This window comes from Apodemus sylvaticus, chromosome 17, assembly GCF_947179515.1.
Source record: "Apodemus sylvaticus chromosome 17, mApoSyl1.1, whole genome shotgun sequence".
NCBI lineage: Eukaryota > Metazoa > Chordata > Mammalia > Rodentia > Muridae > Apodemus > Apodemus sylvaticus.
The window spans coordinates 69,439,766-69,466,243 of record NC_067488.1 but is presented as its reverse complement, the minus strand read 5'-3'; the positions used below and the strand labels follow the sequence as shown (position 1 = coordinate 69,466,243).

The window sequence follows — 26,478 nt, the reverse complement described above, 5'->3', positions numbered from 1 at the left end:
TGGTCTATGTAGCAAGCTCCAGGACTCCAAAACTACATGGAAAGACATCCTGTCTCCAAAGATGCACACAAACAAACAAACAGGCAAAGCAGACAGAACCACCCAAGGCCCGCCGACCAAAGAAACAAACACACACAGGCAAAGCCGCCCAAGGCCCGCAGGCCCCACTTGCCTGGGTGGCGCTCTTGGTGGAGGCGGCACATGGTCCCGAGCTGCCAGCGTTTTCCTTTTCTCTGGTCTCTGGCAGTTCTGGATTGGAAGAGGCGTCTGAGGAGGTCCTGGGGCATGGCTGCGACCCCTCTGCAGAGCCTTGGGGGCTACAGGGCCCGCTGCCCGAGGCTTTGGGTGGTGGAGGCCTGCTGGGTGGAGCCGATGTCCTCTGGACAGATGCTGCTCTTTTGCTCTGCTCTGCGCCCTCGCTGGAGGCACGGGCACGGAGGACCACTTCCCCGGAGGGAGGGTGCTCCTTCCCGGTCTGACCTCTGCCCAGAGACGGGGCTGGGGAGCACAGGGCAGCGTCCTCCTGGGGCTTGACCTCAGCTGCAGGAGAGGCCGCGGCCGGGGTGGGGCCATTGCAGGCTGGCAGAGGCTCTTCGTCGTCCTCCTCCTCCTCGTCCCCTGAAGAGCTTGTTTCTGACTGGTCTTCATCCACTTCCTCGTCCTTTAAGGACTCTTCACTCTCACAGCTGTCCTCTCCCCCTACCCCAGAGGTCAGCTCCTCTCCTGTGGCTGAGACAGACTCACTCTCACTGGTCACAGAGAGGGCACAGGGGCTGGTGGGCGAGGTCACGGGGCTGACAGGGCTGGAGGCTGTGCAGCTTTGCACCGGGGGAGAGATGACCAAGGAGCGCCTGCTGCTGCTGTGGAGGGAAGGGCACCAGGGTCACACACCTGCCGCCGCCTGCAGACCACAGTAACCACTGTCCAGGCAGAGGACAGCTTACAGTGGCACTGGAGAGTGGGCACAACTGTCAGGTGAGCTCGTTAAAAATAAAAAGTACCACCAAATTTCATCCACACCACTATCTCAGTTTTATCTGAGTATGTGGAAAAAAAGAAGACTGAGTGGAGAAACCTTAGAAATAGAGACTCTGACCTGCTCCAGCCCTGCTTGTCCTGAGCGTGAGGCCAGAGGTGGAGGCAGGAGGAGGAAGAGACACACTAGGTTCTCACCCTGATGGGATCCTTTGTTGACATAAGGCTTTTTCTAGCAGTAAGTTTAGAAGGCTTAAAGGAAGAGCAGGCGGTGCCTTCAGCACCCTGGGACACCATTGGAGCGGACGACGGAGCTGGAGAAAGGACAGAGAGCCCTGCCTTTCAGTGATGGAGAAAGAAGAGTGGCGCTTTTGTAAAGAAAGAGGACGTGTCTGCTGAAGTCTACAGTCCTTCCTAAGTGTGATCCCCATTCTTCTGTTCCCGGGGCCAGTGTCAGTGCCACCCGGAGCCCTGTGCCAGCCGGCTGTCACTTATCTTTGCTCCCTCGGTCAGCACTGTCTGCAGAGGCAGGCTTTCTCCAAGTGCGAGCGAACAATCGCTTTGAAGAGCAACTTGGCAACATCTAATGAGGCTGGTGAAGCCCACCGGCTGGCCCTGTGTTTTAGCAATCCATTCCACGCGGATGCTAAAGAAACCCTAAGTAATATTTGTAGGGAGAAACACGTGTTTATTGCAAGAGCATCTGCAATAGCAAAAAACTGGAAAGTGGTCCAGTGGCTGTTAACGGGACAGGTGGTAAATCATGAGCGTGCACAGTGGTGCCAGACGTGGCCAGGAGAGCCACACCAGTGACATGGATAACTGGATACACGTCTCAAAGGACGCCGAGGGCACAAAGGAAGCTGTGCTGCTGTTCAGGACCCGAGAGACCCAGCAAGGAGGACTAGAGGGGTCCCAGAGTTCAAGACCACCCTGAGCAGCTAGTAATACAGGCAGTATAAGCCCACTTTCCATGAAGCTCGGACACAAGGGGCTGGCGGATGACTCTGGGGCTAAAGGCTCTTGCTGTCAGGACAGATGACTGAGTTTGATCCCAGGTCTCAGAGGTTAGAGAGAACCAGCTTCCCCAAGTTGTCCTTTGACCTCCTCATGACACTCTCTGGTTCTCTCTCCCCCCACAAGCCCCTCCCCCACAGAACAAATGCAGCAAAAAATTTTAAAAATATAGAACAGGATCTTATGTGGGCAAGTATATCTATGAGACAGAAGTAAGACACACAGAGAAGTATCAAGTCCTGGAGTTAAGAAGGGGGACATCTTCAGCGGAGGTGGGGACAGAGTGGGTGGGGCGGGGCACTGGGCGCTTCAGCTGTGTTTACAGCAGCTCCTCTCCTTCCTCCACCACAGCTCTCACGCAGTAGCACAGGCTAGCCTGAAACTCTGCGCTGCAGCCTGGCCGGTCTCAGGTTCACGACTGTTTGGCTTAGGCCCCCATGTGAAATGCCGTGCCCTGCGCCTGCCTGCCGCAGCTCCTGGTCGTCTGTCCGCAGTCTCTACTTCTACTCACGCCTGCACTATCTGACGAGAGACCAGACAGCCATGAGCAAGAGCGCAAGGCAAGGGCTGGCTCGTGGGCAGGAATGGAGACACTGTGTCCACACAGGGCACCCGAGAGGTGGCTCACTCACCTTGACAGGCCCTTCACCACGAAGACTTTGTTGGAATGCTGCTTCTCCAGTTTGCTCATCACTTCATAGAGATTGTGGTTCAGCTAGAGGCAGGAAGAAAGAGGACAGACAGGTTAGCCTAAGGGAGCCTTGGCCATTCCCTTCCCAGTCAGCTTTCCCAAACAAAACCTCCTCTGGCCCACCCTGCTCCCTGGCCTTGGTCCATTGTTCCCTGCCCTTCCCCACCTTCCCTCAAGGCATCTCTCTCTGGGCAGCTCCCTCAGGGCAGGGTCTTTCTCAGTCTCTCTCTCAGTCAGTCTCTCTCTCTCTCTCTCTCTCTCTCTCTCTCTCAGGGCAGAGGAGCAGAGTTTCTCACAGGGCAGGGTCTCTCTCAGTTGAGCCCTACCCTCCTGACCCCAGCAACAGCCAGAGGCTACCCTTCTGTAGGCCCCACCTCCTTCCTCATTCATGCTAGGGCTTGGGTTTAGATGCTTCTGCTGGGCCAGCAAAGGGAGATGGACAGGGCCCTCGGAGAGTGTGCACAGATGCACGTTCAACAGCACTCAACACAGTCAGGCAAGGGCTCTCATCTCATTGGGAATAAAAGCTAGACTCTGTTCCCAGTGTGAGCATCAATGTGAGGCCTACTGGACTCTAGAGAGGCCCACTGAGAGCCTCAATGGCCAGTGTTTCTCACCTTGCTCATCTCCCTGTAGAAAACATCTCTTAGGTTGGAAATGTTCTGGAAGACGGTCACATAGCAGCCAATGCGACTACGAGAAAAGACACAAGCACATGTGAGGGTGGATGGGAGGGAGCCCAGCAAGCCGCCCGCTCTCCAGAGGACAGCAGGCTGCCATCCTGACAAGGATCCTCTGGAATCAGGACAGCTGTGCCAGGAGTGCAGAGGTTAGGGGAGACAAATTAGCCCAGGCTCACACTGAAGTTGACTAACTCTAGTTTCAAAGTTATCCGGCTGGGTGTGGCAGCACATGCCAGCACTTGGGAGGCAGAGGCAAGTGGATCGCTATAAGTTCAAAGCCAATCATGCCTACATAGTAAGACTCTGTTTTCTTTCTTTCTTTCTTTCTTTCTTTCTTTCTTTCTTTCTTTCTTTCTTTCTTTCTTTCTTTCTCTCTTTCTCTCTTTCTTTTCTTTCTAGTTATCAATTTTGAGATATTAATGTAGAAGCTGCTTGCAGAATTTTTAAAAGAGCTATAAAAATAGAAGGCCACACGATAATAATTATTATAATAAATAACCATTCTTTCTCTTTCATCAAATCACAACTTTTGTTTTGTTTTGTTTTGTTTTTCGAGACAGGGTTTCTCTGTGTAGCCCTGGCTTTCCTGGAGCTCACTCTATAGACCAGGCTGGCCTTGAACTCAGAAATCCACCTGCCTCTGCCTCCCAAGTGCTGGGATTAAAGGAGTGCACCACTACCACCTGGCTCAAATCACAACTTCTATGTATGTATATTGCAACAGAATTCTCCTATAAACAAATCAGAAAGTTTGTATCTATAACAGGGCAAGACAGTGCAGAGGTTCCTGCACCTTATATTCTTGCTGAAAGCATTTCAGGTCTAACGAGAGTCTGATCCTGATGGAGAATCCTAGGACCAGAGGTCAGGATGTCCTAGCTAACACATCCTGGCCTGTTTGTTGAAATCCCTGCAGCTAACCGAATAGCTGGGCTTCTGTACACCCGTTGCCTCTGCTCTGGGACCTGCTGATCAAGATGCCAGAACATGGTTTTTGCCTTTAAAACCCCATATTCTGGACGCTCATGGCCACCCCTGGGTCGCAGTGGCTGAAATAAAGGCTTTCAATTGGAATTTGTGTCTGTATAGGCATCTTTGGTGGGCTACCCACAACACATGGAAAGAAATTAAGTTTTTCACCATTCTGTTTAAATTTAGAGACACATAAATGTAGTCAATTAAAAAACTATATCATAACAGGTTGGCATGGTGGTCATGCCTGTAATCCTGGCACTTGGGAGGTCTAGATGGGAGGATCGAATGTCTAAGCCCAGCCTGGGCTACATAGCTATAACCTACATAGATAGGAAGACACACTGCACGCAATGCGGTATTCTGCTGCAATTGTATTAAAGCACACTCGGTGCGATAGAAATAAGATGCAGGTGAAGTTTCTCTTCCACTGTGCAAAATAAATCTAGAACACTTTTGCCTGTCATGAAGGCATATCCCTGCCGTGTGGGCGACAATGCACTTTCCTGACAAGATCTCTCCTACCCAGCCTACACCTTGTCCTCAAACCCGAAAAGCCGGTGGGGCAGAGACAGTGATCTGTGTCACAAGTCCAGAGAGATAAGGATGCTTGTTAATCACACACGCCACTGTGGGGTGGGAGCAGCATCCTACCAGCTGGGGAGGTCCCATATCTGGACCATCAGGTGGTTTTGTAACCTGTTGGCCTAAGCAGCTGGCCCCGACTTGAGCGTCAGTCATTACCTGTTATAAAGAACAGGCAGCTCCTCCAGGAGTTCCTGGTTCAGATCTTCAAACACAACCTGGGCCTTGCTGAAGTCTTCCTCTGCCTAGGATGGAACAAGGGGCTGGCAGCTGCTCCCTCCCTCTCCTCACCCAGATCCCCTCACTCTCTCCACCTCTCCCCTCCCTGCCCAGATCCTCCTTCACCCTCTCCCTGTCTCTTCTTGCCCAGAACCATGTCCTCCTCCTCCTTCTCAGCCGCAGGGCTCGCTGCCCTTACAGTAACAGGGAAAACAACCAAGGAGCCTGTCCTTCCTCTACTTGTCTTAGCCCAGCTGCCGGTCCACTCCTGGCAGGGGAGAGGTCGTCTGGCTGTTCTTACCTTGGCCATCTTGGCCTCATCCTTCTTCTTAGCATTCTGCACGGCCTCCAGGTGGTGGCGGGCACTATCGTAGTCTACCAGCTTCCGGCCCCGCTTGGCAATCCTCTCCTAGCCAGGGTGGTGAGAAAGGGTGCAGATGCGGCTTTCCGCTGGCCAGGACGTGTGACAGAGGACCAAGCAAAGAAACCAGATCCTTGGACCTTACCACCGAATTTGACCTTCTAATAAGCTGTTGAGCCCCAGGGTCCCTCACGATCTCAGGAAAATGGGGGTTCTCAGCTAGAGAAACCTGTACCGAGAGTGAAAGTTTCCTACCAGCCTATTATAATAAACTGGTTCAGCTTCAGTAACAACCGTGAGGATTCCACTAAACTGCAAGTCAGGATTCTTTCACTGACAGATGCTGAGCATAAACGCGCCCTAAAAGCTCTAAGCACACAGAGACCATAAACTGTTGTCAGCAGGGAAAGTTTAAACTGTTGTAAGCAGGGAAAGTTTATGCCGGTTCCTTTCCTCAGAACCACAAGCTATACTCGAAGAACAAACTCTCCCGCTGCCCATATCCTCTGTCAGAACCTGAAGAGACCTTTGCGGTCCTCTTTATAGTGTCCTCACACTTGCTCAGCATGGGACTGCATGGTGCGCCTAACCCAGGACCTGGGTTCAGTTCCCAGTACCCACATCAGGGGGCTCACGACCACCTCTGACTCCAGTTCTAGGAGATCTGATACCTTTTTCTAGGGTGCAGTTACTTGTTTTCACATGGTGCTCGTGCGCACATACACACACAATAATGCAACTTTTAAAGAGGAGGAGGAAGATTAGTGTGGTAGCACAGGACTTATAATTCCAGCACTTGGGAGGCAGAAGCCAGCAGGCTAGCCTGGGCTACTTTAGGCCAATTGATACAAACTAGATTCATCTGAATGGCGGAACCCCAATTGAGAGAATGCCCCCATAAGATCAGGCTGTAGGGCAGTTTATTATTTAGTGATTGACAGCTCCGGAGGGGGAGGCCCAGCTCATTGCAAGTGGTGCAGTCCCTGGGCTGGTGGTCCTGGATTCTATAAGAAAGCAGGCTGAGAAAGCCATGGGGAGCAAGCCAAGAAACAGAGGCCTCTGTGCCAGCTCCTGCTCCAGGTTTCAGCCCTGTGTGAATTCCTGCCCTGATTTCCTTTGATGATGAACTGTGGTGTAGAAGTGTAAGCCAAATAAACCCTTTCCTCCCGGGTTGCTTTTGGCCATGGCGTTTCATCATAGCAACAGGAACCCTAACTAAGACAGCTACATAGTAAGACTGTCTCCAAACAAACAAACAAAAACCCAAACAAACAGTAATATAATTCAACTTCTACTTGGACACAGAATAGAAAACTATCTCAGAGTGTATTTTATCTTATTTTTGGAAAACTTAAGCTCAAAAGTTAAGCTTAGGGCTAGAGATAGCTCAGTGGTTAAGAGCACTGACTGCTCTTCCAGAGGTCTTGGGTTCAATTCCCAGCAACCACATGGCAGCTCACAACCATCTGTAATGGGGTCTGATGCCTTCTCCTGGTGTGTCTGAAGACAGCTGCAGTACACTCAAACAAAATAAATAAATCTTTAAAAAAAAAGTTCAGCTCAATAATTAACATAACTTTGGAACCATATGTTAGCTTCCTCTCAATCTAAAGTCAGCACAACAGTAGATGATTAATAAATTTAGTTGAATAAGTAAAAAAAAGTATTCTGAGGCCAGAGATGTGTCAGTTCTAAAGGTGCTCAGGGTCAGGGTTGGGGTCAGAGTCAGGGTCAGTGGTCACATCTCTCAGATGATGTGGTAGACTAAGAGAGCTGACTCCCCAAAACTGTCTTCTTATCACACTATTGTTATGTAATGTACACACACACACACACACACATAAAAAGCAAAAATAATTTTAAGCAATTATAATCTTTAATTCTAATTCTACTTTCTAAACAGTTTGGGATGGGCTGAGTCCTTTTCTCCTGACAGAATTTCAAATGTTTGAAGATAATATTAAGTTTCTAAGCCTCTAAGTTTCTTCTATGCAATGGACATCATAGATCTGCCTGCTGTTTCTCACATCTAACAGGGATACCTTAGCCAGGCATGGTGACACCTGTAATCTCAGCACCTGGAAGGCTGAGGCAGGAGGGTGGCAAGTCTCAGGCCAGCCTGGAGGACATAGCAAGATCCTGTCTAAAAACAAACACACAAAACAGGATTCTAAAGAAAAGACATGGGTGCTTCCGGGCTGGAGAGACGGCGCCACAGCTACGAAGGAAGGCATCTGCTCTTTCAGAGGACCCAGTTCAGCTCCCAGCACGTGTATGGTGGCTCAGAACCGCCTTCGACTCCCACTCCAAAGCACCCAGTATCTTTGATATCCAGGGGCACTGTACCCACGTGGACACGTCCAACTCCTATGCATACACACACAGTTAAATATAATAAAGATAAACCTTAAAGTAAGAGAGGGATGCTTGACCTGGTTGTATCTGCTTCACTCATCAATTGAGGTCAAAGTGTAATTCACTGAAACCTAAGTGCAAACATAACCTCATTCCACCTCCTGCCCTGATTCTTGTCAAACCCTCTCCAGCTTCACTGCCACCCATGGGCTCAGGTCTTCTTACAATGTTAGCCCTGCTGTGCTTCCTAGCTAGTGTGGACTGTCCACCGTGCTTCCTAGCTAGTGTGGACTGTCCACCGTGCTTCCTAGCTAGTGTGGACTGTCCATTATGCTTCCTAGCTAGTGTGGACTGTCCACCGAGTTTCCTAGCTAGTGTGGACTGTCCACTGTGCTTCCTAGCTAGTGTGGACTGTCCACCAAGTTTCCTAGCTAGTGTGGACTGTCCACTGTGCTTCCTAGCTAGTGTGGACTGTCCACTGTGCTTCCTAACTAGTGTGGACTGTCCACTGAGTTTCCTAGCTAGTGTGGACTGTCCGCTGTGCTTCCTAGCTAGTGTGGACTGTCCACTGAGTTTCCTAGCTAGTGTGGACTGTCTGCACCTTACTCCACTCTGCAGAATGAGTTACCTTAACCTCGCTGAACTGGGACACATAATTCTCCATGGTCCTCAAAGCCTGGTCAGCCAGTTTTTCTTCATAGTCTTCCCAAAGGAGATCATTGTTCTGTGGGATCCAGGCAGAGGGTGGTGAGTGTCCTACTTCTCCACAGGGCTGCACCAGAGAACCCCCAACTCTCTCTGCAGAGAACTCCTCTGAAGCACTGTACTTAGAATATCATGTTGGTCTCAAGGAAAGAGATGGGCGCCACTCCAAGGACCTGCATTCGGGGTGCACAGGGCCCTTGGCCCCAGAGCGTAGCATACACGAGAACCAGGGAACAGCTAACTACATGAGGCTAGTTTTTAAAACCAGCCCATCGTCAAGATGTTTCTGTGATCTTACAGGGAGGGAAGGAGGGAGGGAGGGAGGGAGAGAGGGAGGGAGGGAGGAGCAGTTGTAATTTCTTTCTATTGATTAGAGACTGAGGCTCTGAAAACAGGCAGTGACCTTGGTCTGGTTCCCCAGTTCCCAGTTTCCAGGACAGAGTTCAGCTGAGGGGAGAGGGGAGTGCATCCCACAGCTGTGTCTTGCCTAACCTGCCCTTACCCCCACGATGGCCTTCAGGTCCTCGTGCCCGTCCCAGTCGCTGCTGTAGACCTCCTGCAGGGTCTCGGAGAGTCTCTTGGAGCTCTCATGCATCACTGGAAAGAGAGAGCGCAGTCCTACCATCAAGGGCCTCGGAAGCTGCAGCTGTGCTCACCCGAGCACCCGAGCGACAGGCTGGAAGGTAGTCCCTCTGAGGCCCATGGGGGTGAGAACCCTGGGCCTGGTTGTTCTGTGTACCTCAGTCTGCCCAATCCCTGTATAAGAGTGTCCGTGTGCCCTTCCAGGCCGAGTACCCACCTCTGACTGCGCTAAGGAAGTTCTTCAGATCTTTGTACAGCTTGTGGCCTTCTGCCTGGAAGGGAAAGGCAGCTTTGGTAACTAACAACATCTTTTTGGAAGGTGCGTGCTCCAGAGCTGGCTTTGGAAAGAAGTCCAAAAGCAGAGCTCATGCCCAGAATTTCTTCAGGTGTTCCCAGTGACCAGAACTGCCCTTTCTCAGACAAGCTGCAGGTTGTCTCTTTGGGCTCAAGCTGCAACAGTAGAGGCTCCAGTGCAAGGGCATGGAAGCCCCCGCTGCACGGACGGATCTTCTGCCTCTGCTCAGTCGCTTCCTGTGCACAGGAGCCTGTACCCAAGTCCTGGAATGAGCTCCCTGTGCGGTCGGTCCTTCCTGCCACCTGCACACCAGGCTCCTTTCTTCTCCAAACCTCCACACAGACATGCAATGCCTCCCTTGCGGCCTTCCCTCACCTGCCCTGCTCTGCCCCCTCCTGTCACCTTCTTCTCCAAGGCTCTGTAGCTATCTCCCTCCTCTGTTCACTCAGCCCATCTGCCTTCTCCCTGCCCACCCCTGCTCGTGTCTTGTCCATCCCGCCCATATCTGTCTTTCTTAAAAAGAAAGGGAGCCAGAAAAAGCCTCTGTATGGGTGGGATGTGGACGCCCTCACCGCATGGTGTGTTGGGATGGTGGTCGCCCTCTCTGCAGGTGTGTGTTGGGATGGTGGACGCCCTCACCGCATGGTGTGTGTTGGGATGGTGGACGCCCTCTCTGCAGGTGTGTGTTGGGATGGTGGATGCCCTCACCGCATGGTGTGTGTTGGGATGGTGGTTGCCCTCTCTGCAGGTGTGTGTTGGGATGGTGGACACCCTCACCGCATGGTGTGTGTTGGGATGGTGGTCGCCCTCTCTGCAGGTGTGTGTCGGGATGGTGGTCGCCCTCACTGCACGGTGTGTGTCGGGATGTTGGATGCCCTCACTGCATGGTGTGTGTTGGGATGGTGGTTGCCCTCTCTGCACAGTGTGTGTTGGGATGGTGGTTGCCCTCTCTGCACAGTGTGTTGGGATGTGGACACCCTCACTGCACGGTGTGTGTTGGGATGGTGGCCGCCCTCTCTGCATGGCATGGAATTCTGTGCTCACACTGACCCAGAGCCCAGCCTGAGGAATGGGCTGCCATCCTGACATCTGTTTCTAGCCTCTACTTTGCTATTGTCTGATGATGAAGTCTTTCCTCTTAGTCCAGGCTGCCTTGAACTTGCAGCAATGCTCCTGCCTCAGCCTCCTGTAGCTATTCTCTTCTTCCTCGTTCCAAGATTTTTAGAGTTTAGATTTTTGTTTTTTAATAGTCTGTCTCTATCTGTGTGTACAAGCTTGAGTGCAGGTACCCAGAGAGACCAGAGGAGTTGGGCTGACCTACAGCTAGAGCTGCCGGAGGTTGTGAGCCGTCAGAGTTAAATGCTGGAATCGAAGGCGGGTCCTTTGGAAGAGTGGTACACTCTTTAACTATTGAGCCATCTCTCCAGCCCTATCCTGTTATTTAATCCCCTGCCCCAGACAGCGTTTCTTTACGTCAAATAGCTCTGTCAGAAGGCTGCCCTTCAGTATCTGTATGGGACATCTTTTTTTCTTAAAAAGGATTTGCTTTATATATATGAGTACACTGTCGCTGTCATCAGACACACCAGAAGAGGGCATAAGATCCCATTACAGATGGCTGTAAGCCACCATGTGGTTGCTGGGAATTGAACTCAGGACCTCTGGAAGAACATCCAGTGCTCTTAACTGCTGAGTCATCTCTCCAGTACTATATAGGAAATCTTAAAAATACTTTTTATGTGCATGAGTGTTTTGCTTGCCTGTCTGTATATATGTGTACTGCTTATGTCCAAAAGAGGCCTGAAGCTGGTGTTGGATCTGCTGGTGCTGGTGTTACAGATGGTGTGAGAGCCCGCCCATGTGGGTGCTGGGAACCAAACCCAGTCCACCGCAAGGGCAGCCAGTGCTCTTCACTGCCGAGCACCTCTCCAGCCCCAGGAGGTGTTGCTGTTCTTGATACTATCATGTGTGTGAATTGGTGTGTGATGTGTCTGTGAGTGTGGGCAGCATGGCACATACTGCCCATGTGGAGGTCAGAGAATAACTTTAGGGAGCTGGCTCTCTCCTTCCTGAGAGAATCACTGAGGTGAGGTCGATCCTGCTGGTCCTGCCTCACTGCATGCTCAGGCCGCTTCCAGCAGCCTCTCCTGAGCCCACTTCCGCTTCACCCTAGCAGTGCTGGGATCATAGACTGTGTGTGTGTGTGTCTGCATGTGTGTGCGCGCGCGTGCGGAGCAAAGAAAGACAGACACAGAGAGAGAGACATTGGGATTGAACTGCATCCAGATTGCTTTTTGAAACCTGGGTTCTAGCATTGACCTCAGGGAGTCAATCCTGCTTGGTCAGCACCCAGTCACCATCTTTGCTGGCCCAGGACTCTAACTTTTCTTCCACACCAACTCCAGGGCAAACCGTCCACTCCTGTCACCAAAGCTGTCTTCCTCAGTATACTAGTTATAACCTGTCCCCCTAACCCCTAACCTTCTCCTCTATGTAAATTCCAGTTTCTAGGATCATGGTGGAGAGGAAGTGAAAGGCCAGATGTTGACATTTTGGAGCCTGACTTCAGGAGTGTGGGAGGGACTAAGGTATGCTGCCAGTCAGCTCATGGGTTGACAGACCAGTTCAGGAACAGAGTATTTGAAACCTAGAAGCTGTTACACAGTATACCAGGAAATTCCTGCTGTGGACTCGTCCATTACTAGAAAGCCTAGTAGCTTTTAAATTAAAAGATAAAAGGGTGAAGGAATTCTATCTGCTAACTGTGTACACGGGAGGTCGGAGGACAACTGTAGACCTGGGCTCTCCCTGCCACGGCCACGTGGGGCCACGTGGATTCTAGGGCTTGAATTTACATCACTGAGCTTAGCAGCCAGGATTTTAGCGACAGAGGCACCCTGCCAGCCCATAATCAAGATCCTAAGAGCATTGAAAGAGGTTTTTTGGGGGGGGGGAGGGGGGGTTCCGAGACAGGGTTTCTTTGTGTAGCCCTGGCTCTCCTGGAACTCACTCTGTAGACCAGTCTGGCCTCGAACTCAGAAATCTGCCTGCTTCTGCCTCCCAAGTGCTAGGATTAAAGGCGTGCGCCACCACTGCCTTGCTAAAAGAGTTTTTGAAGGTATAAAAATTAGTAAAAGGGCTGGAGATATGGCTCAACATTTAAGCCCAGTTGCCCCTCTTGCAGAGAACTAGCACATCCACCATTAACTCCAGCTTCAGAAATCCAACATCTTCCCCTGGGTACCTGCATGTGCCTGTGTGTCTTCACACACACACACACACACACACACACACACACACACACACACACACAGAGATAAAAACAAATCTTTTAAAAAAATAAATAAAGATTTAACATTCTTTCTTGAAAGACAACAGTATGGACTTCACTTCTCACTTCATCATGAAGACTTGGTTTCAACAGAGCTGTGACTGATGAGAGCTGTGAGACTGGGCAGAGGATGACGTGGCTCAGGGTTAAGAGCATGCGACCTTTAGAAGACTGGAGTTCAGGTCACAGAGCCCAGGGCAGCAGCTCACAACCTCCTGTACGTCCAGCTCCAGAGTATCCGACAGCTGTCTGTCCTCCCCAGGACTCATGTACAGGTGGCAGGTCTAGCTGTAGCCTGTAGTGAGCCACCCAGCGGGAGTGCTGGCGACAGAACCTGGGTGTTCTGCAAGAGTTTTACATGCTCCCCCCACCCCCTTTTTTTGGATTTTGGTTTTTTTCGAGATGGTTTCTCTGTATAGCCCTGGCTGTCCTGGAACTCACTCTGTAGACCAGGCTGGCCTCGAACTCAGAAATCCACCTGCCTCTGCCTCTCAGAGTGCTGGGATTACAGGCGTGTGCCACCACTGCCCAGCTGCTTTTTCCCCCTTTTTAAAAAGATTTATTTATTTAATGTGTGTGAGTACACTGTCACTGCCTTTAGACACACCAGAAGAGGGCATCAGATCTCATTACAGAGGGCTGTGAGCCAACATGTGGTTGCCGGGAATTGAACTCAGGACCTCTGGAAGAGCAGCCAGTGCTCTTAACCCCTGAGCATCTCTCCAGCCCCCACTGAGCCACCTCTCAAGTCCGAGTTTTACACACTCTAAACCACTGAGTCATCTCTGCAGCCTCATGTGCCCTTCTTCCTTTATACCCTGCTCTGTCTTTTGAAGAGGACAGGGAGGTGGCGAGGGTGGGGTGGGCTTCAGGACGGGGGATAGTACTGGGCACCTTTTCATTTCTCACACCTGTCCATCCTCCCTGAAGTGCCTAGGCTAGGTCATTCCAGACCACCTTCCCTGGCAGACAAGACTCCCAAGGCCAGGCTCTCGCGTCGGTCTGTCTGTCTGTCTGGTTGCCAGGCACTTGGCTCTGTTCTCAGCTAGCAGGTTAGTCCACTCCTCCAGCTTCAGTTCCTCGTCTGCAGTGCAGAGCCACTTCTATCTCTGGATCTGCTGATCTCATCACGCCTGCCCTCCGAAACTCTGCCAATTCCTTGGCATTGTCATAAAGAGCTGAGCTGGTTCTTCCCGCCCCTTATGCATACAGCTGCCACCGGGCGTCAGTGAACCATTCTCTGTGAGGCTTGACCACAGCAGTCAGCTCTGCAGAACTCGGTCCGACAGACTGGGGTACGAGGAGACTGGGCAGAACAGTGGGAGGCGAACAAGGAACCCTGAGGAAGTGCTGTCAGTGCTACAGGGGGAAAGGATGAAGTGCTCTGTGAGGAAAAATACCTCCTATGTCATGAAGAGAGGCAGACAGGGGAAGCAGCGCTTCACAGCCCACGGGATGATTCCTAGAGAGGGCCTGGCACACGGCGCCAGCCTCGGTGCATGAGCCCAGGCTTTGAGCCCAGGCTTTGAGCCCAGAGCCTCGATAACTGGCTGTGGCTGCGCACACCTGTACTCCAGGATCTGGGAGGTGGAAGCGAGAGGATCAGACCTTCAAGGCTATCCTCAGCTAAAGGGAGCGCAGGGCAGCCTGGGCAGGAGATACTGTCTCTGCAGCAGAGCTATGGAGACCACTCAGGGGCCCACACAAGCGGCAAGGCCTTAAACAGCTGGGTGGCTGGAGTGACAGCTCCTGGGGAGCTGACTGGGAAGCGGGGTGAAGAAGATACACACACACTACATATGTGTGGGAAGTTGGCAAAGATCCAAACACATTACATACATGTGGAAAGTTGTCAATTATTCAGACACATTACATACATGTGGCAATTTGTCAAACAACATTTTTAAATGTTGAGAAATAAACAGCTGATTCTCTCTGTCAGTGATGGCTCAGGGCTATTCACATCACATGTGAAAGGGGACAAGCAGACATGATGTGACACCTATGATTATTATTGCTACTGTACTGGCTAGCTTTGTGTGTCAACTTGACACAGGCTGGAGTTATCACAGAGAAAGGAGCTTCAGTTGGGGAAGTGCCTCCATGAGATCCGGCTCTGGGGCATTTTCTCAATTAGTGATCAAGGGGGGAGGGCCTCTTGTGGGTGGTGCCATCCCTGGGCTGGTGTTCTTGGGTTCTATAGAAGAGCAGGCTGAGCAAGCCAGGGGAAGCAAGCCAGTAGGTAACATCCCTCCATGGCCTCTGCATCAGCTCCTGCTTCCTGACCTGCTTGAGTTCCAGTCCTGACTTCCTTTGGTGATGAACTGCAACGTGGACGTGTAAGCTGAATAAACCCTTTCCTCCCCAACTTGCTTCTTGGTCATGATGTTTATGCAGGAATAGAAACCCTGACTAAGACAGCTACCAAACAAAAACGAAAACCTCAGTCTCATCAAACTTCTCCACCTGGATAAATCTACAAAGGACACAGATGAGGGAGGCTGAGGTAGGAGGATCGCTGGAGTTCGAGGCCAGCCTGGTCTACAGAGTGAGTTCCAGGACAGCCAGGGCTATCGAGAGAGGCTTTGTCTCAAAAAACAAAATGAAACAAAAACAACTACAACGAAAACCCAAAACAACAACAACAGCAACAACAACAACACGGCCAGCAAAGAGTAAACTATAGGTGACTGTGGACAAGCTACGTCCTCAGCAAACAAGGTCCAGTGAGGTGCTGGAAAGACAGTTCAGCACTAGGAGCAGTGGAACCCAGCCTGGGGCGTGTAGTAGAGCCCCAGGCCGCTGGGGTCAAATAACCAAGATTTTGTCATAATCCAACCCCACAAGAAGAAACAATCCTAAAATAATCTTTGTAGAAGCTTCACAGCTACAATGGGTATATTTAGGTGTCAAACACATAGTTATCACAATTGTTGGGTGTGTGTGAAACAAGGATGTATAGAGCCTACAGATATATATGAAAATTGTTTCTTTTTTTCTTTTTATTTTATGTGTTTGTATGTGTATGTGTTTGTATATGTATGTATGTGTTTGTGTATATATGTGTGTGTTTGTGTATGTATGTGTGTATGTGTTTGTGTGTATATGTGTGTGTGTGTACATGTAGATGTGGGCAGGTCAGAGCCAAGGAAAACACTCGGAGATCAAAGGATAACCTACAGGAAGCAGTCATCTGTTGCCTCTGCCCCTCCCTGCCTCTCTCTCTCTGCCTCTGCCTCTGCCTCTGCCCCTCCGGCCTCTGCACGCCCTGGGCTCTGGGTTTGCATCCAGGCTGGACAGCAAGTGCTTTTACCTGTTGCCCATCCATTCAGCCTTATTTTTGTTTCGTATCTCAGGCAGCTGTTGAACTTGTGACCTTCGTGCTCCAGCCCCCAGTGCTGAAACTATAAGCATGAATGACCATGCCTGTTTTTATTTTTTTCTGGATATACTTTCTGGTCTGCAGTCATGAGGAATTGTTTTACAGGGAAATAAATAAAGGGGCAGGAACTGCAAGATGGCTGCCATGCCTGGGGTGGGCCTGGGCATCTCTTGTTCCTGGCCTGAGACTCAGTGATGCCGGAACTGCACTGCAATGAGACACTCCTCTGAACAAACAGACTGTATTTTGTTTTGTTTTTTGGATTTGGTTTTTTAGAAACAGGGTTTCTCTGTGTAGCCCTGGCTGTCCTGGAACTCACTCTGTAGACCAGGCTGGCCTCAAACTCAGAAATCCGCCTGCCTCTGCCTCCCAGAGTGCTGGGATTACAGGCGTGCGCTGCTGCTGCCGCCGCCGCCACCACCACCACCACCACCACCACCACCACCACCCGGCTAACAGACTGTATTATAAAGACCCTCACAGTCCCCGTGCTGAGGTAACACTGACTGAGCCACCACGGTCACAGTACATGGTGGACTGAACAGGGCCCAGTCACAAGAAGGGTTAGGAAGTCCTCTGCTTCTCAGAGAAAAGGGCAAGCTGATAAAATGCCTGCCTTCTCTAGAACCTTCTGCTATTCAGTCCCCTCCATACTCTTCCCCTACTCTCCAGGTCACCTGCTGTTGATAGAAGTTGCTGGCACTTTGTTCAAATCGCTCATCTTTGGTTTCTACGGTTTTCCCCAATTTCTGCAGAACCTGTGAAAAAAGAAATTATGTTATATTCAAAGACTTGGTGTCTGGTGGTCTTGGGTGGGGTCTGGTGGTCTTGGGTGGGCTCCCACCAGCTCCCCAGTCAGGAAGGTAGCAGGCTGCTAACAAAAACAAGATTCTTTTCAAACTGGGACAGCTGGGGATTATCTTTTCTTTCTCGTTCAGTGTCCCTCCCCTTCCCCCCCTCACTCCTCCTCACTCTGAATCTCATTACTTGAAGAATGTGCTGTGTGTTTGGTTTGGGCAGGGTTGAACTCAGAGCCCTGCACAACCTAACACTCAGCTGCACCTCCAGTCGTAAGGCGACTTTTGTTTGTTTGGATGGTTGGCTGGTTTTTCCATACAGGGTTTCTCTGTATAGCCCTGTCTGTCCTGGAACTCACTCTGTAGACCAGGCTGGCCTTGAACTCAGAAATCTTGCCTACCTCTGCCTCCCAAGTGCTAGGATTAAAGATGTGCGCCACCACTGCCCAGCTGTTTGTTTAAGGTAGGGTTTTGTGTGTGTGTGTGTGTGTGTGTGTGTAGTCTTGGCTATCCTGGAACTCACTCTATAGATCAGACTGGCCTCAAACTCACAAAGATCCACCTGCCTCTGCTTCCTGTCCTGGCCAGGGGACTAGAAGAGGGCATTGCATGGAGACATGGTTACAGGTAAAGCATGATCCAGGACGCTCTGCTCACTCGACAAGCCCCTCTGTTAGTCATGGAAGCCCTTGTGGAAAACCAACGTTCTCCAGCCCAGCTGGAAATGAATGGCACCTGTGTCTGGTTTCCATAAGCTAAGAAACCAGAGAGCTCACTAGCGTCCCAGTCTGTGTGTGTGTGTGTGTGTGTGTGTGTGTGTGTGTATGTGTGTGCGTGTGTGTGTGTGTGTGTGTGTGTGTGTGTGTGTGTGAAGGCCTTGCCATCAAGTCTGAAGGTGGATGCTTGGAACTCACATGGTGGAAGGGGAAAACTGATTCCCAGTTGACCCCTGACCTCCACGTGCTCACGCACGCATCCTGCACATGTGTAATGTGGCAAGTGTGTATGCAACTTGGAAGGAGGCACTGTCAATTCCCTAGGCCCAAGGCAGGATCATCAGTGCTGCTTTCAATTTCTTAGTCTCCTTCTTCGCCCAATCCACCATGTCCCCTCTGGGATCCACCCCATTCTCTCTGAATTCATTGCCACAGCCCCAGGCCTGGCTGTTTCTTCCCTCGCTGCCTTAGGTCTTGACCACACTGCTTCAATGTCTCTAACAATTCTTTATTTATCTGCTGTCCCCTTTAGTAGACAGACCCCACAACGTGCCCACTAGATAAGTCTCCATCGGGTACGCGCTGAATTCCCATTGGACACTCTAGCAAGGACGCAGGCCTGCTGCTTCGACTCTTCCTTAATCTACAGGACTTACATTCCTCCTCTATGGCTCATGCTTAGTTGCTACAGACTCCATTCCCTCTCTGAAACATCCTAGTGACTTCTCTACTTTGTCTGCTGTGCAAGTGTAAGAGGAAGGTAAACAAACACACGCCAGTTCAAACTCCGGCTACTTCATCGTGACCGTTGTGAATGTGAGTTCACTCACCCCCAACTGCCCACTATTGTCTCCCTCTCGTGTTCATCAGTCTCTGTCTCCTCCTTGGATACATCATTAAAGCTCAGACTCCAGCAAAGGCCACTTAGTTAACAGGAAGGAGGGGGTCATGGGCTGGGCCTGGCCAACCACCCAGGGAGCGAGGCAGGGTGTGTAGCCTCAGGGCAGCCTTCTGGCAGGGTGTGATGTGGCTCCAGGGCGTGTTGTGGGAATCTCATTATGAAGGAATCGGAATGGTGTGACTGTGCAGAGGCCTGTGCAGGGGACCACTCTGTGTGGACAGGAGTGTCTGCCGCCTCATGGGAGAGGAGCCGGGCGATGCCTGCCACATCTCAAGTTCTCTCTGAGATTAAGATCAAGGCTTCTGTAACCACATATCAACGCAAACCTTGGCCTTTCTGCCCAGGACTACATACATACATACTGAAAGATTCTTGTCTTAAAGCTGAGGAATCAGACTCTGTCTGTATGTTAGCTTCTTTCTCTAGCTGCAACCGTGCAGCTAACTCGTTTCTGACTGTCTTGAGACAGGCTCTCACTACGTGGCTGTTTGGTTGGGTTTGCCTTTGCTTCCTCATCTATAAATCACACGTGTGGCTTCTCCCCTCTGCCTTTGTGGGTCTCTAACTTCACCTCACTCCTCACCCTCGCCCCATCCTCCCCGCCCCCACCCCCCCCACAAACAGGGTTCTTCCCCAGAAAGTTGCAAAACCACCTTGTTTGCAGTAGGCAGCCCTTACTTCCTTTTCTCGACTCCTCCCTTCCTTTGCCCACTTTCTGAGGTGGGGGGCTGGGAAGAGAGAAACTCAATTTAGAGTCAATTCTAAGGGCACCTAGAGTCTAACGGCTCTGGGCTCCAGGGTGTCCTGGGGTCGGTAGGCTGTGCTGAGACTCTCCCCACCATCAACCTTTTCTTTATAAAGCCTACAGCACCTGGTATTCCCAGGCCGTCTCCTATCTAAGTACTTCCAGGACCGACCCTGATTAGCTTACAGGATCAGACAAGATCAGGCGAGGTCAGGATGGCGTAGCAACAGGCCCACCATCCACTCTTCCTAGGCTGAAAGGTGGAAAAAGCTAACTTGGAAATATCTATCTTCTCTCTGGGCCCCAAATCACTTGTCATAGCAACGGGTGACTGGGTTAGGTCATGTTTCACACTGGAGGTGTTTGTTCTTAGACCCTGGAAGGAACAAGATGTGTGTAGATGCCAACAGATGTCTGCTGAAGGAATACATTTATATGTCTGAGACAGGCTTCACTTTGTAACCCAGGCTAGCTTCAAACTTGCAGTGACCCTCTGGTTTCAGCTTGTCGAGAGCCGTGATTACACTACACCTGGCTAAATTCTCCTTTTTGATCAATTCTCAGGGGAAGCTCACGACGCAGTCCCCACAATCCTGCCTGAGAATTCTGCCGTAATCAGCCGGGCCTGGCAGCTGACTAGTTAGAATTCAGACACTTGGAGAGTCAAATCAAGGGCCAGCAAATGAATGTGACACTGCAGAAAGAGGTTCCAAGGTTAGCTAGCTCACCAGTGGGAGGGATAAACCTCCAAAACACTTCACAGCCTATTTACTTGATGGGTGCAGCCCCTCCCCACAAGCTCCCTACCCCCTGCTGCGTTTAGTGGCCGATGTCAACTGAGGTACCCTAAGCAGGAACCAGACACTAAAAGATAGTGTGCAGTTAGTTTAGCGCACCTCTGTCTAAAGTCTTTGTGTAATGACCCTAAAGTGGCTATGAAGGAAGTCTACCGATGGCAAACGGAGGCTCTCCCTGACAGGTGTCCAGACCTCTTCCAGGCTCCTCTCTCACCCTCTTGCTCCAGCTGCATTTGTCAAGTGACCGCAGGCTCAGGCCATGCCTGCCCTAACCTTCCTCAGCTGGAAGGCACTCTCAATCGAGCTTGGGGGGTGGGGGTGGGGAATACCGACCACACACAGTTCCCATTTCAAAGTCAGCCAGAGCTAGAAAACCTTCCACCCAATCTTTCTGTCCAGCGTTCCCACAGATGTGCGTATCTTAGGCAAACAGTGGGTTCTGGGTTTCCGGCAGACAAGAGCTTATTCATTCACTAGTTCCCTCTAGGACTAGCTCAGCACCCTGAACAAAAGAATCTATTGCAAATATTTGACAAATTTAAACTCTCGGGGATGTAAGTTGAAGGAATGTTAACACAGAGAGAACAACATAGGAGTGATTTAAAAAAAAAAAAAACCAAACAAACAAACCACCATGCCCTTGCTGGGGGAGAACTGAGCAGTTTGAAAGAGAGAAATCACAGATCGGAAAGCCTGGGATCAAGCCTGAGATGGACTGAGGATAGTAAAATCCAGCTCAGGCCGCACTCCCTTGGTGGGCGCTGGAAGACGGAACCAGAGAGTCATTCCTCTGCTTTCCGTGCAGCAGACCTCCGCTTAGCTTCGGAGGAGGATGGGCGGGTATGAAGTATGAAGTGATTCCGCTTCAATCTCTTCCTGCACAGAGGGTCTGCGGGGACCGGGCCCGCACAGAGGGTGGGAGCATCAGGAGTGTGGCCTGGGGAGAACAGGAATTTGGGCAAGTGCCGCTCACCAGCCCAGAAACTCTTCTTCACTCGAACACTCTGTCTTGCTCTCAGTAAATTCCCAAGACTCAAGGACTCCAGCTCTTCAACCCAGGCCATTTTCCCTGTAAGTGGGTGTGTGCCCGGGGCCAGCCCCAAACTCCCAGGCCCCCAGTCTCAGGCGCAGCCTATATGCTTTCTGCTTTAACCTCCCAGATTCTCGGGCAGACTTGAGTTCACGCTTCTCTCCCAGGACGGAGCGAGGGTCCAGGATGGGAAGAGCATTTTGCTGCCACCTGTGTGACTGTTTCTACTCTGGAGATGCCTGGCTCTGAAGTTCAGCATTCTCTCATTTTGTAGACGGGAGACCGGAAGCCAAGAACAGAACACTATTTATGACAAGTTTCAGAGTCTGGGCTTAGAGGAGATAAAGAGGTTAGATGACTCTGACTCCAAAGGCCTTGTGTTGACAACAGGCCCGAGGGAGACAGGCAAACAGCAACTGATACACCTCGCCTTTCATTTAAAATGCCTCTCTTCTGCGGTACCCGGGGTCGCCTGTGCTAGGTACGCGCTCCAACACTGAGCCACACCTGCCAGCCCTTGATACATCAAATATTTTCGGGTTGCTATTTTTTGTCTTTTGTGTTCTTCAGCCACAGTCTAGCTTTCTCTAGGTGAGTTCCCTGTCCCCCTATTTATAGCCAGACCTTCCCATAAGCACTGCGTTCAGAGCCATCAGATGTCTAGTTAGCCTCCAGAGAGACAAAGTTCAGATGTGAGGTAACAAAGGCTGGCCACACGACTTTTATTTTCCTCTTGTCTTTCACATGACCTTAAAAGACAGAAAGTATACGGGGCCCCTCCCTTCGGCTGTGGTCCTTTTACACCAAGGACTATATCTGTACCCCATCAGTAACGTCAGCCCCCTGTGGGAGAGCTGGGCGCCCTTAATCTTCTCCAACAGCTACAGCACCACCTTTATAAGGGAATACAAATCTTTCCATTGTTAAATGCACTATGTATTTAACTGCTTCAAAGATCATGAACCTCTCCTTTCCGTCCATGCCTCTTCCCATGCCGCCTGTTCTACCAGAGTGTAGATGGTGGCTAGGCAAAATAATACTCTGGATAGGTACCATTAAAATGCCTTTTAACTGTGTAGGGAAAGGGCTGGGACGGTGCTCAGTAGGCAGTGTGCTTGGCTTGCTCACAAGATGCTGTAGGTTCAGCCTTCAGCATCTAAGAGATGTGACAGCACACGCTTGCAGCCCAGAAGCTAGAGGGAGGCAGGGAGACCAGACGTTGAAGTTCGAGGTCATAATGAGTTTGGGGATACGAGAAACTGTCTCAAAAACATGTGAAAAGTGATAAGAATGGGGGTTCATACCTATGAACCCAGCTGGAGGATCACCTTGAATTCAAGACCAGCCCAGGCAACACGGTAAGTCCCTGCCCCCCAAAAAACAACCAGGCAAATAAAATAAACTGTGTGAAGAGTGTCCCCATAATTGATTTTTTTTCTAAGTTTTTGAGATGGGGGTCTCCCTATGTAGTCTAGGCTGTCCTTTGTAAACCAGGCAGATCTTGAGCTCACAGAGATCCGCCTGCCTCTGCCTCCTGAGTGCTGGGATTAAAGGTGTGTGCCCATAATCTGAATAGACTGGGAAATTAGGCCTCAGCTTAATAGGTGGCAGTCAAGGAAGAACACACAGGCTTTGGATCACCATCAAGGCAGAAGGAAAGACCTAAGAAACAGGGGCTGGTACTGGACACATGAGCTCCCGGTTTGCCCCAAGATAAGAGTATCTTGTAGCTCAGGCTGGTCTTAAAGTCAGTATACAGCCTAGGATGCCTTAGGTTTTCTATCCATCTGCCTTCGTTTAATCCAGTTTAAACAACACTCAGTGTGGAGAACTGTGCAGATTGTCCTGGTCCTCAGTGAATTCCCAAATCAAGTGGGGCGACTCACTGCCACCGCAGCCGCTGTCTCTTACTTTGGGGACAAGTATCCTCCAACTCATCCATCACCAACTCAGCCGCCACCCTGGCCTTATCGCTAGGACAAAATCTGCGACATAGGTGACCACCACCGTTCGTTCCTTCCGGTCGCCTTTTCTGGGTCAGGCTGAGGGTTGCAGAAGGCTCCTGCGAAACAGCTGTCTCCTCAGCGGCTGCCTTCTCTCCCACGTCGGCCAGGGTTCACGGACACCCACTCCCCGCCCGATCTGGGTCCCCGCAGCAGGACCCTTTCTCCTCGGCCCAGGCCCGGGCCCCTGGTGAGGCCAGGCTGCCTACCTTCTCCTGGGCCCTGCTGAACTTCTTCTGCATCTGCTTGGCGAAGAGGCCAGCCGCTCCGCCCGCCTTGCCCTCTGCCATCCTGCCGGCTGCGGGGGCGCAGCCTGGTCCTGTGGTTTCTAGAGGCCCCTGAGAGGAAGTGCGTCCTCCCAGCATGCTTTGCGTGAGGCTCAGAGGGCGGGGCCTTCACACCCTGCCTGCTGCCTGCCGGGCGTGGTCGGCCCTGGACCACCCAGTGCCACCTCTCGAGGACCACTGGAACCCCCATCACTGTCCATGTCCCCGAGAGGTCCACTGGAACCCCATCACTATCCAGCTTCCCGAGAGGACCACTAAGATCCCACCACTGACCACCTCCCTGGGGAGACCACTGGGACCCCATCACTACCCAGCTTCCCGAGGGGACCACTGCGCCCACCACTGACCACCTCCCTGGGGAGACCACTGGAACCTCATCACTGTCCATGTCCCCAAGAGGACCACTGGAACCCCATCACTATCCAGCTTCCCGAGAGGACCACTAAGATCCCACCACTGACCACCTCCCTGGGGAGACCACTGGGACCCCATCACTACCCAGCTTCCTGAGAGGACCACTAAGATCCCACCACTGACCACCTCCCTGGGGAGACCACTGGAACCCCATCACTGTCCATGTCCCTGAGAGGACCACTGGAACCTCATCACTACCCAGCTTCCTGAGGGGACCACTGCAGTTTACCTCTGACCATCTCCCCGGGGGCGGGCACTGGGGCCCCATCACTGTCCATATCCCTGGGAGGACTACTGGGGCCCCATTGCTGACCAGCTCCCCAGAAGAACCACTGAGACCCCCCCCACTGTCCATCTCCCCAGGAAGACCACTGGGATCCACCACTGTCCATATCCCTGGGAAGACAAGGCTGGGGTCCACAGAGGTATCTGAGGCTCGGAGGGCAGCTAGGCCATTCCGGAGTTGACGGTTGCTCAGAGTGGACTTTGGTGGACACACACTCAAGTCCAGCTTGGAAATGCTGCCCTACAGTAGAGAAAGAAAGGCCCCCTTAAACAGGGTGTTTGAATGTGGGCTGCGACTCATTGGTTCCAAAATATGAATGGCACTAGAAAATGAGGAGACACAAAAGGCCGAGTTCCACCCAGTGAGGGCTTTAATGGCGCAGAGAGCACCTGCCAGCCGCAGGGTATTGATGATGGGTAGCCATGTCTCAACCTGGACTGCAGTTTAGCAGGCTCTAAGCCTGGGAATTGCCGGGACAGAGAGCAGAAGGTGGCAGAATCCAGATCTGGATTTGAGCGGGAGAAAGACTGGAGAGATGGGGTCCTCAGGAAAGGGGGTGCCATTCATAATGTGCTAAGGAGGAGAGGAGGGGAGAGGCCTGAACTGGACAGCGGAGAACAAGCCTTTCTAGGCAAAGCATGGTGCATTATATGGACACAGTGTGAATTTAATCACGTTATGCAAACTGGGGTGGGGCTATAGAGATTACAACTCTGGTTTCTCTAGGAAATCCGTCTTCCAATGAAGTTATACCTGACCACTGAGAAGGAATAGCCGGAAAGTATGGATACTAGGCTTGGGGAAACATTTATTCCAGAATCTTAGAGAGCTGGTAAAATTCCCTCAAGGAAAGAAAGAGGTCATAATAGGCTTCCTGTAGGAGAAACAAACCAACCACAAAACTGCCAGCTATTGTTTTCTGTTTCTGTCTTTGAAACACGCTGCACCACAGTACCAGGCATACGCCAGGGAGCCAGGCAGGAAACAGGACTCTGCTCTCCAGGTGCTTACTTTGGAGGTAGATTGGCAATCACATGATCTGTAATGTAGGTAATTAATTTATAGAGATAGGGGTTGGAAAGACTGGGACTTAGCAGTTAAGAGCACTGACTGCTCTTCTAGAGGTCCTGAGTTCAAATCCCAGCAACCACATGGTGGCTCACAACCATCTGTAATGAGATCTGGTGTGTCTGAAGACAGTGACAGTGTACTCACATATATTAAATAAATAAATAAATAAAAACCTGACTTCTCTCCCAGAGCTCCTGAGTTCAAATCCCAGCAATCACATGGTGGCTCACAACCATCTGTAATGGGATCTGATACCCTCTTCTGGTGTGTCTGAAGATAGCAATAGTGTACTCATATACATAAATAAAATCTTTGAAAAAAAAGAGATGGATACAAGCTTTTCAAACAGTAGGTGGTTAGGAAATGGATGTTGGCTTTGATGGTGGTCTGAGAGAGGCAGATTAAGAAAATGAAAGGACTTCATATAGAATAGGAGAGAGTGGAGCAGGCCAGAGAGATGGCTCAGCGGTTAAAAGCACTGACTGCTCTTCCAAAGGTCCTGAGTTCAAATCCCAGCACCCACATGGTGGCTCACAACCATCTGTAATGAGATCCAATGCCTTCTTATGGTGTGTCTGAAGACAGCTACAGTGTATTTACATAAAATAAATAAATAAATCTTAAAAAAAAAAGAAGACAGTGGAGAAATCCAGAGAATATTGGTCTTGCTGAGACACTAAGAAGACAGATAAGGCAGCCAGTGTGTCATTGGTGTCCTTGGCAAAGGCCGAAACCCCTGTCACTCTCAGGACTTAGCAGAACTGCAGCAGAGTGCCCTGACTGTAACCTTCTAAGACACTCTTGTCTTTCTTACTGTGTGCTTGAGAGAGGCCTCACCTGCAGCCCATGCTGGCCTGGAACTCAGGCAATCCTACCTCACCTCCCAAGAACTGAGATTACAGGTGTGCACTACTATACCTGACTCAGAAACTCTTAAGTGCCCTGGAAACTGATGCCCCGTCAGGCAGTGCCAGAGCAGGGACAGCCCTTGACATACACTAAGTGGAGAGACCAAGCCACAGTGTTTGAAGAGAATAATTTGAGTGTCACACAACTGGACTCACTTAAAAGTAAGCTACACCATGAGTCAGTCCGTGGCTGCGATGGCTGGTCTTTTATCCTAGTGTTGTGTGTCCCTCCCCATCGGTAGAAGCTCGACTTCACAGTGTGGTGATTGGTGCTGAGGAGAAGAGTAAGATCAAGTCTGGGAATGTAAAAGGCTTGAGCAAAAAGGCTGTCACAAGATGGCATGGGGGGGGGGGCTTTAAAGCTGTCTTT

The 26,478-nt window shown here is 51.0% G+C and overlaps 1 protein-coding gene across 1 annotated transcript in view; it reads right to left on the bottom strand.

Annotated features, from left to right (window-relative positions):
- Positions 1 to 23,484, bottom strand: part of Bin2 (bridging integrator 2) — a 28,145-nt gene extending 4,661 nt beyond the window's left edge. Inside the window, exons 1-10 of the mRNA XM_052161362.1 lie at positions 23,352 to 23,484; positions 16,831 to 16,911; positions 9,363 to 9,417; positions 9,066 to 9,160; positions 8,487 to 8,582; positions 5,444 to 5,551; positions 5,083 to 5,168; positions 3,301 to 3,376; positions 2,625 to 2,707; positions 173 to 860 (exon numbers count right to left, since the gene is read on the bottom strand). Coding sequence (XP_052017322.1) covers positions 173 to 860; positions 2,625 to 2,707; positions 3,301 to 3,376; positions 5,083 to 5,168; positions 5,444 to 5,551; positions 8,487 to 8,582; positions 9,066 to 9,160; positions 9,363 to 9,417; positions 16,831 to 16,911; positions 23,352 to 23,432 — 1,449 coding nt within the window. The 5' untranslated portion in view covers positions 23,433 to 23,484. The remainder of the gene's footprint in view (positions 1 to 172; positions 861 to 2,624; positions 2,708 to 3,300; positions 3,377 to 5,082; positions 5,169 to 5,443; positions 5,552 to 8,486; positions 8,583 to 9,065; positions 9,161 to 9,362; positions 9,418 to 16,830; positions 16,912 to 23,351) is intronic.
- Positions 23,485 to 26,478: the final 2,994 nt, after the last annotated feature.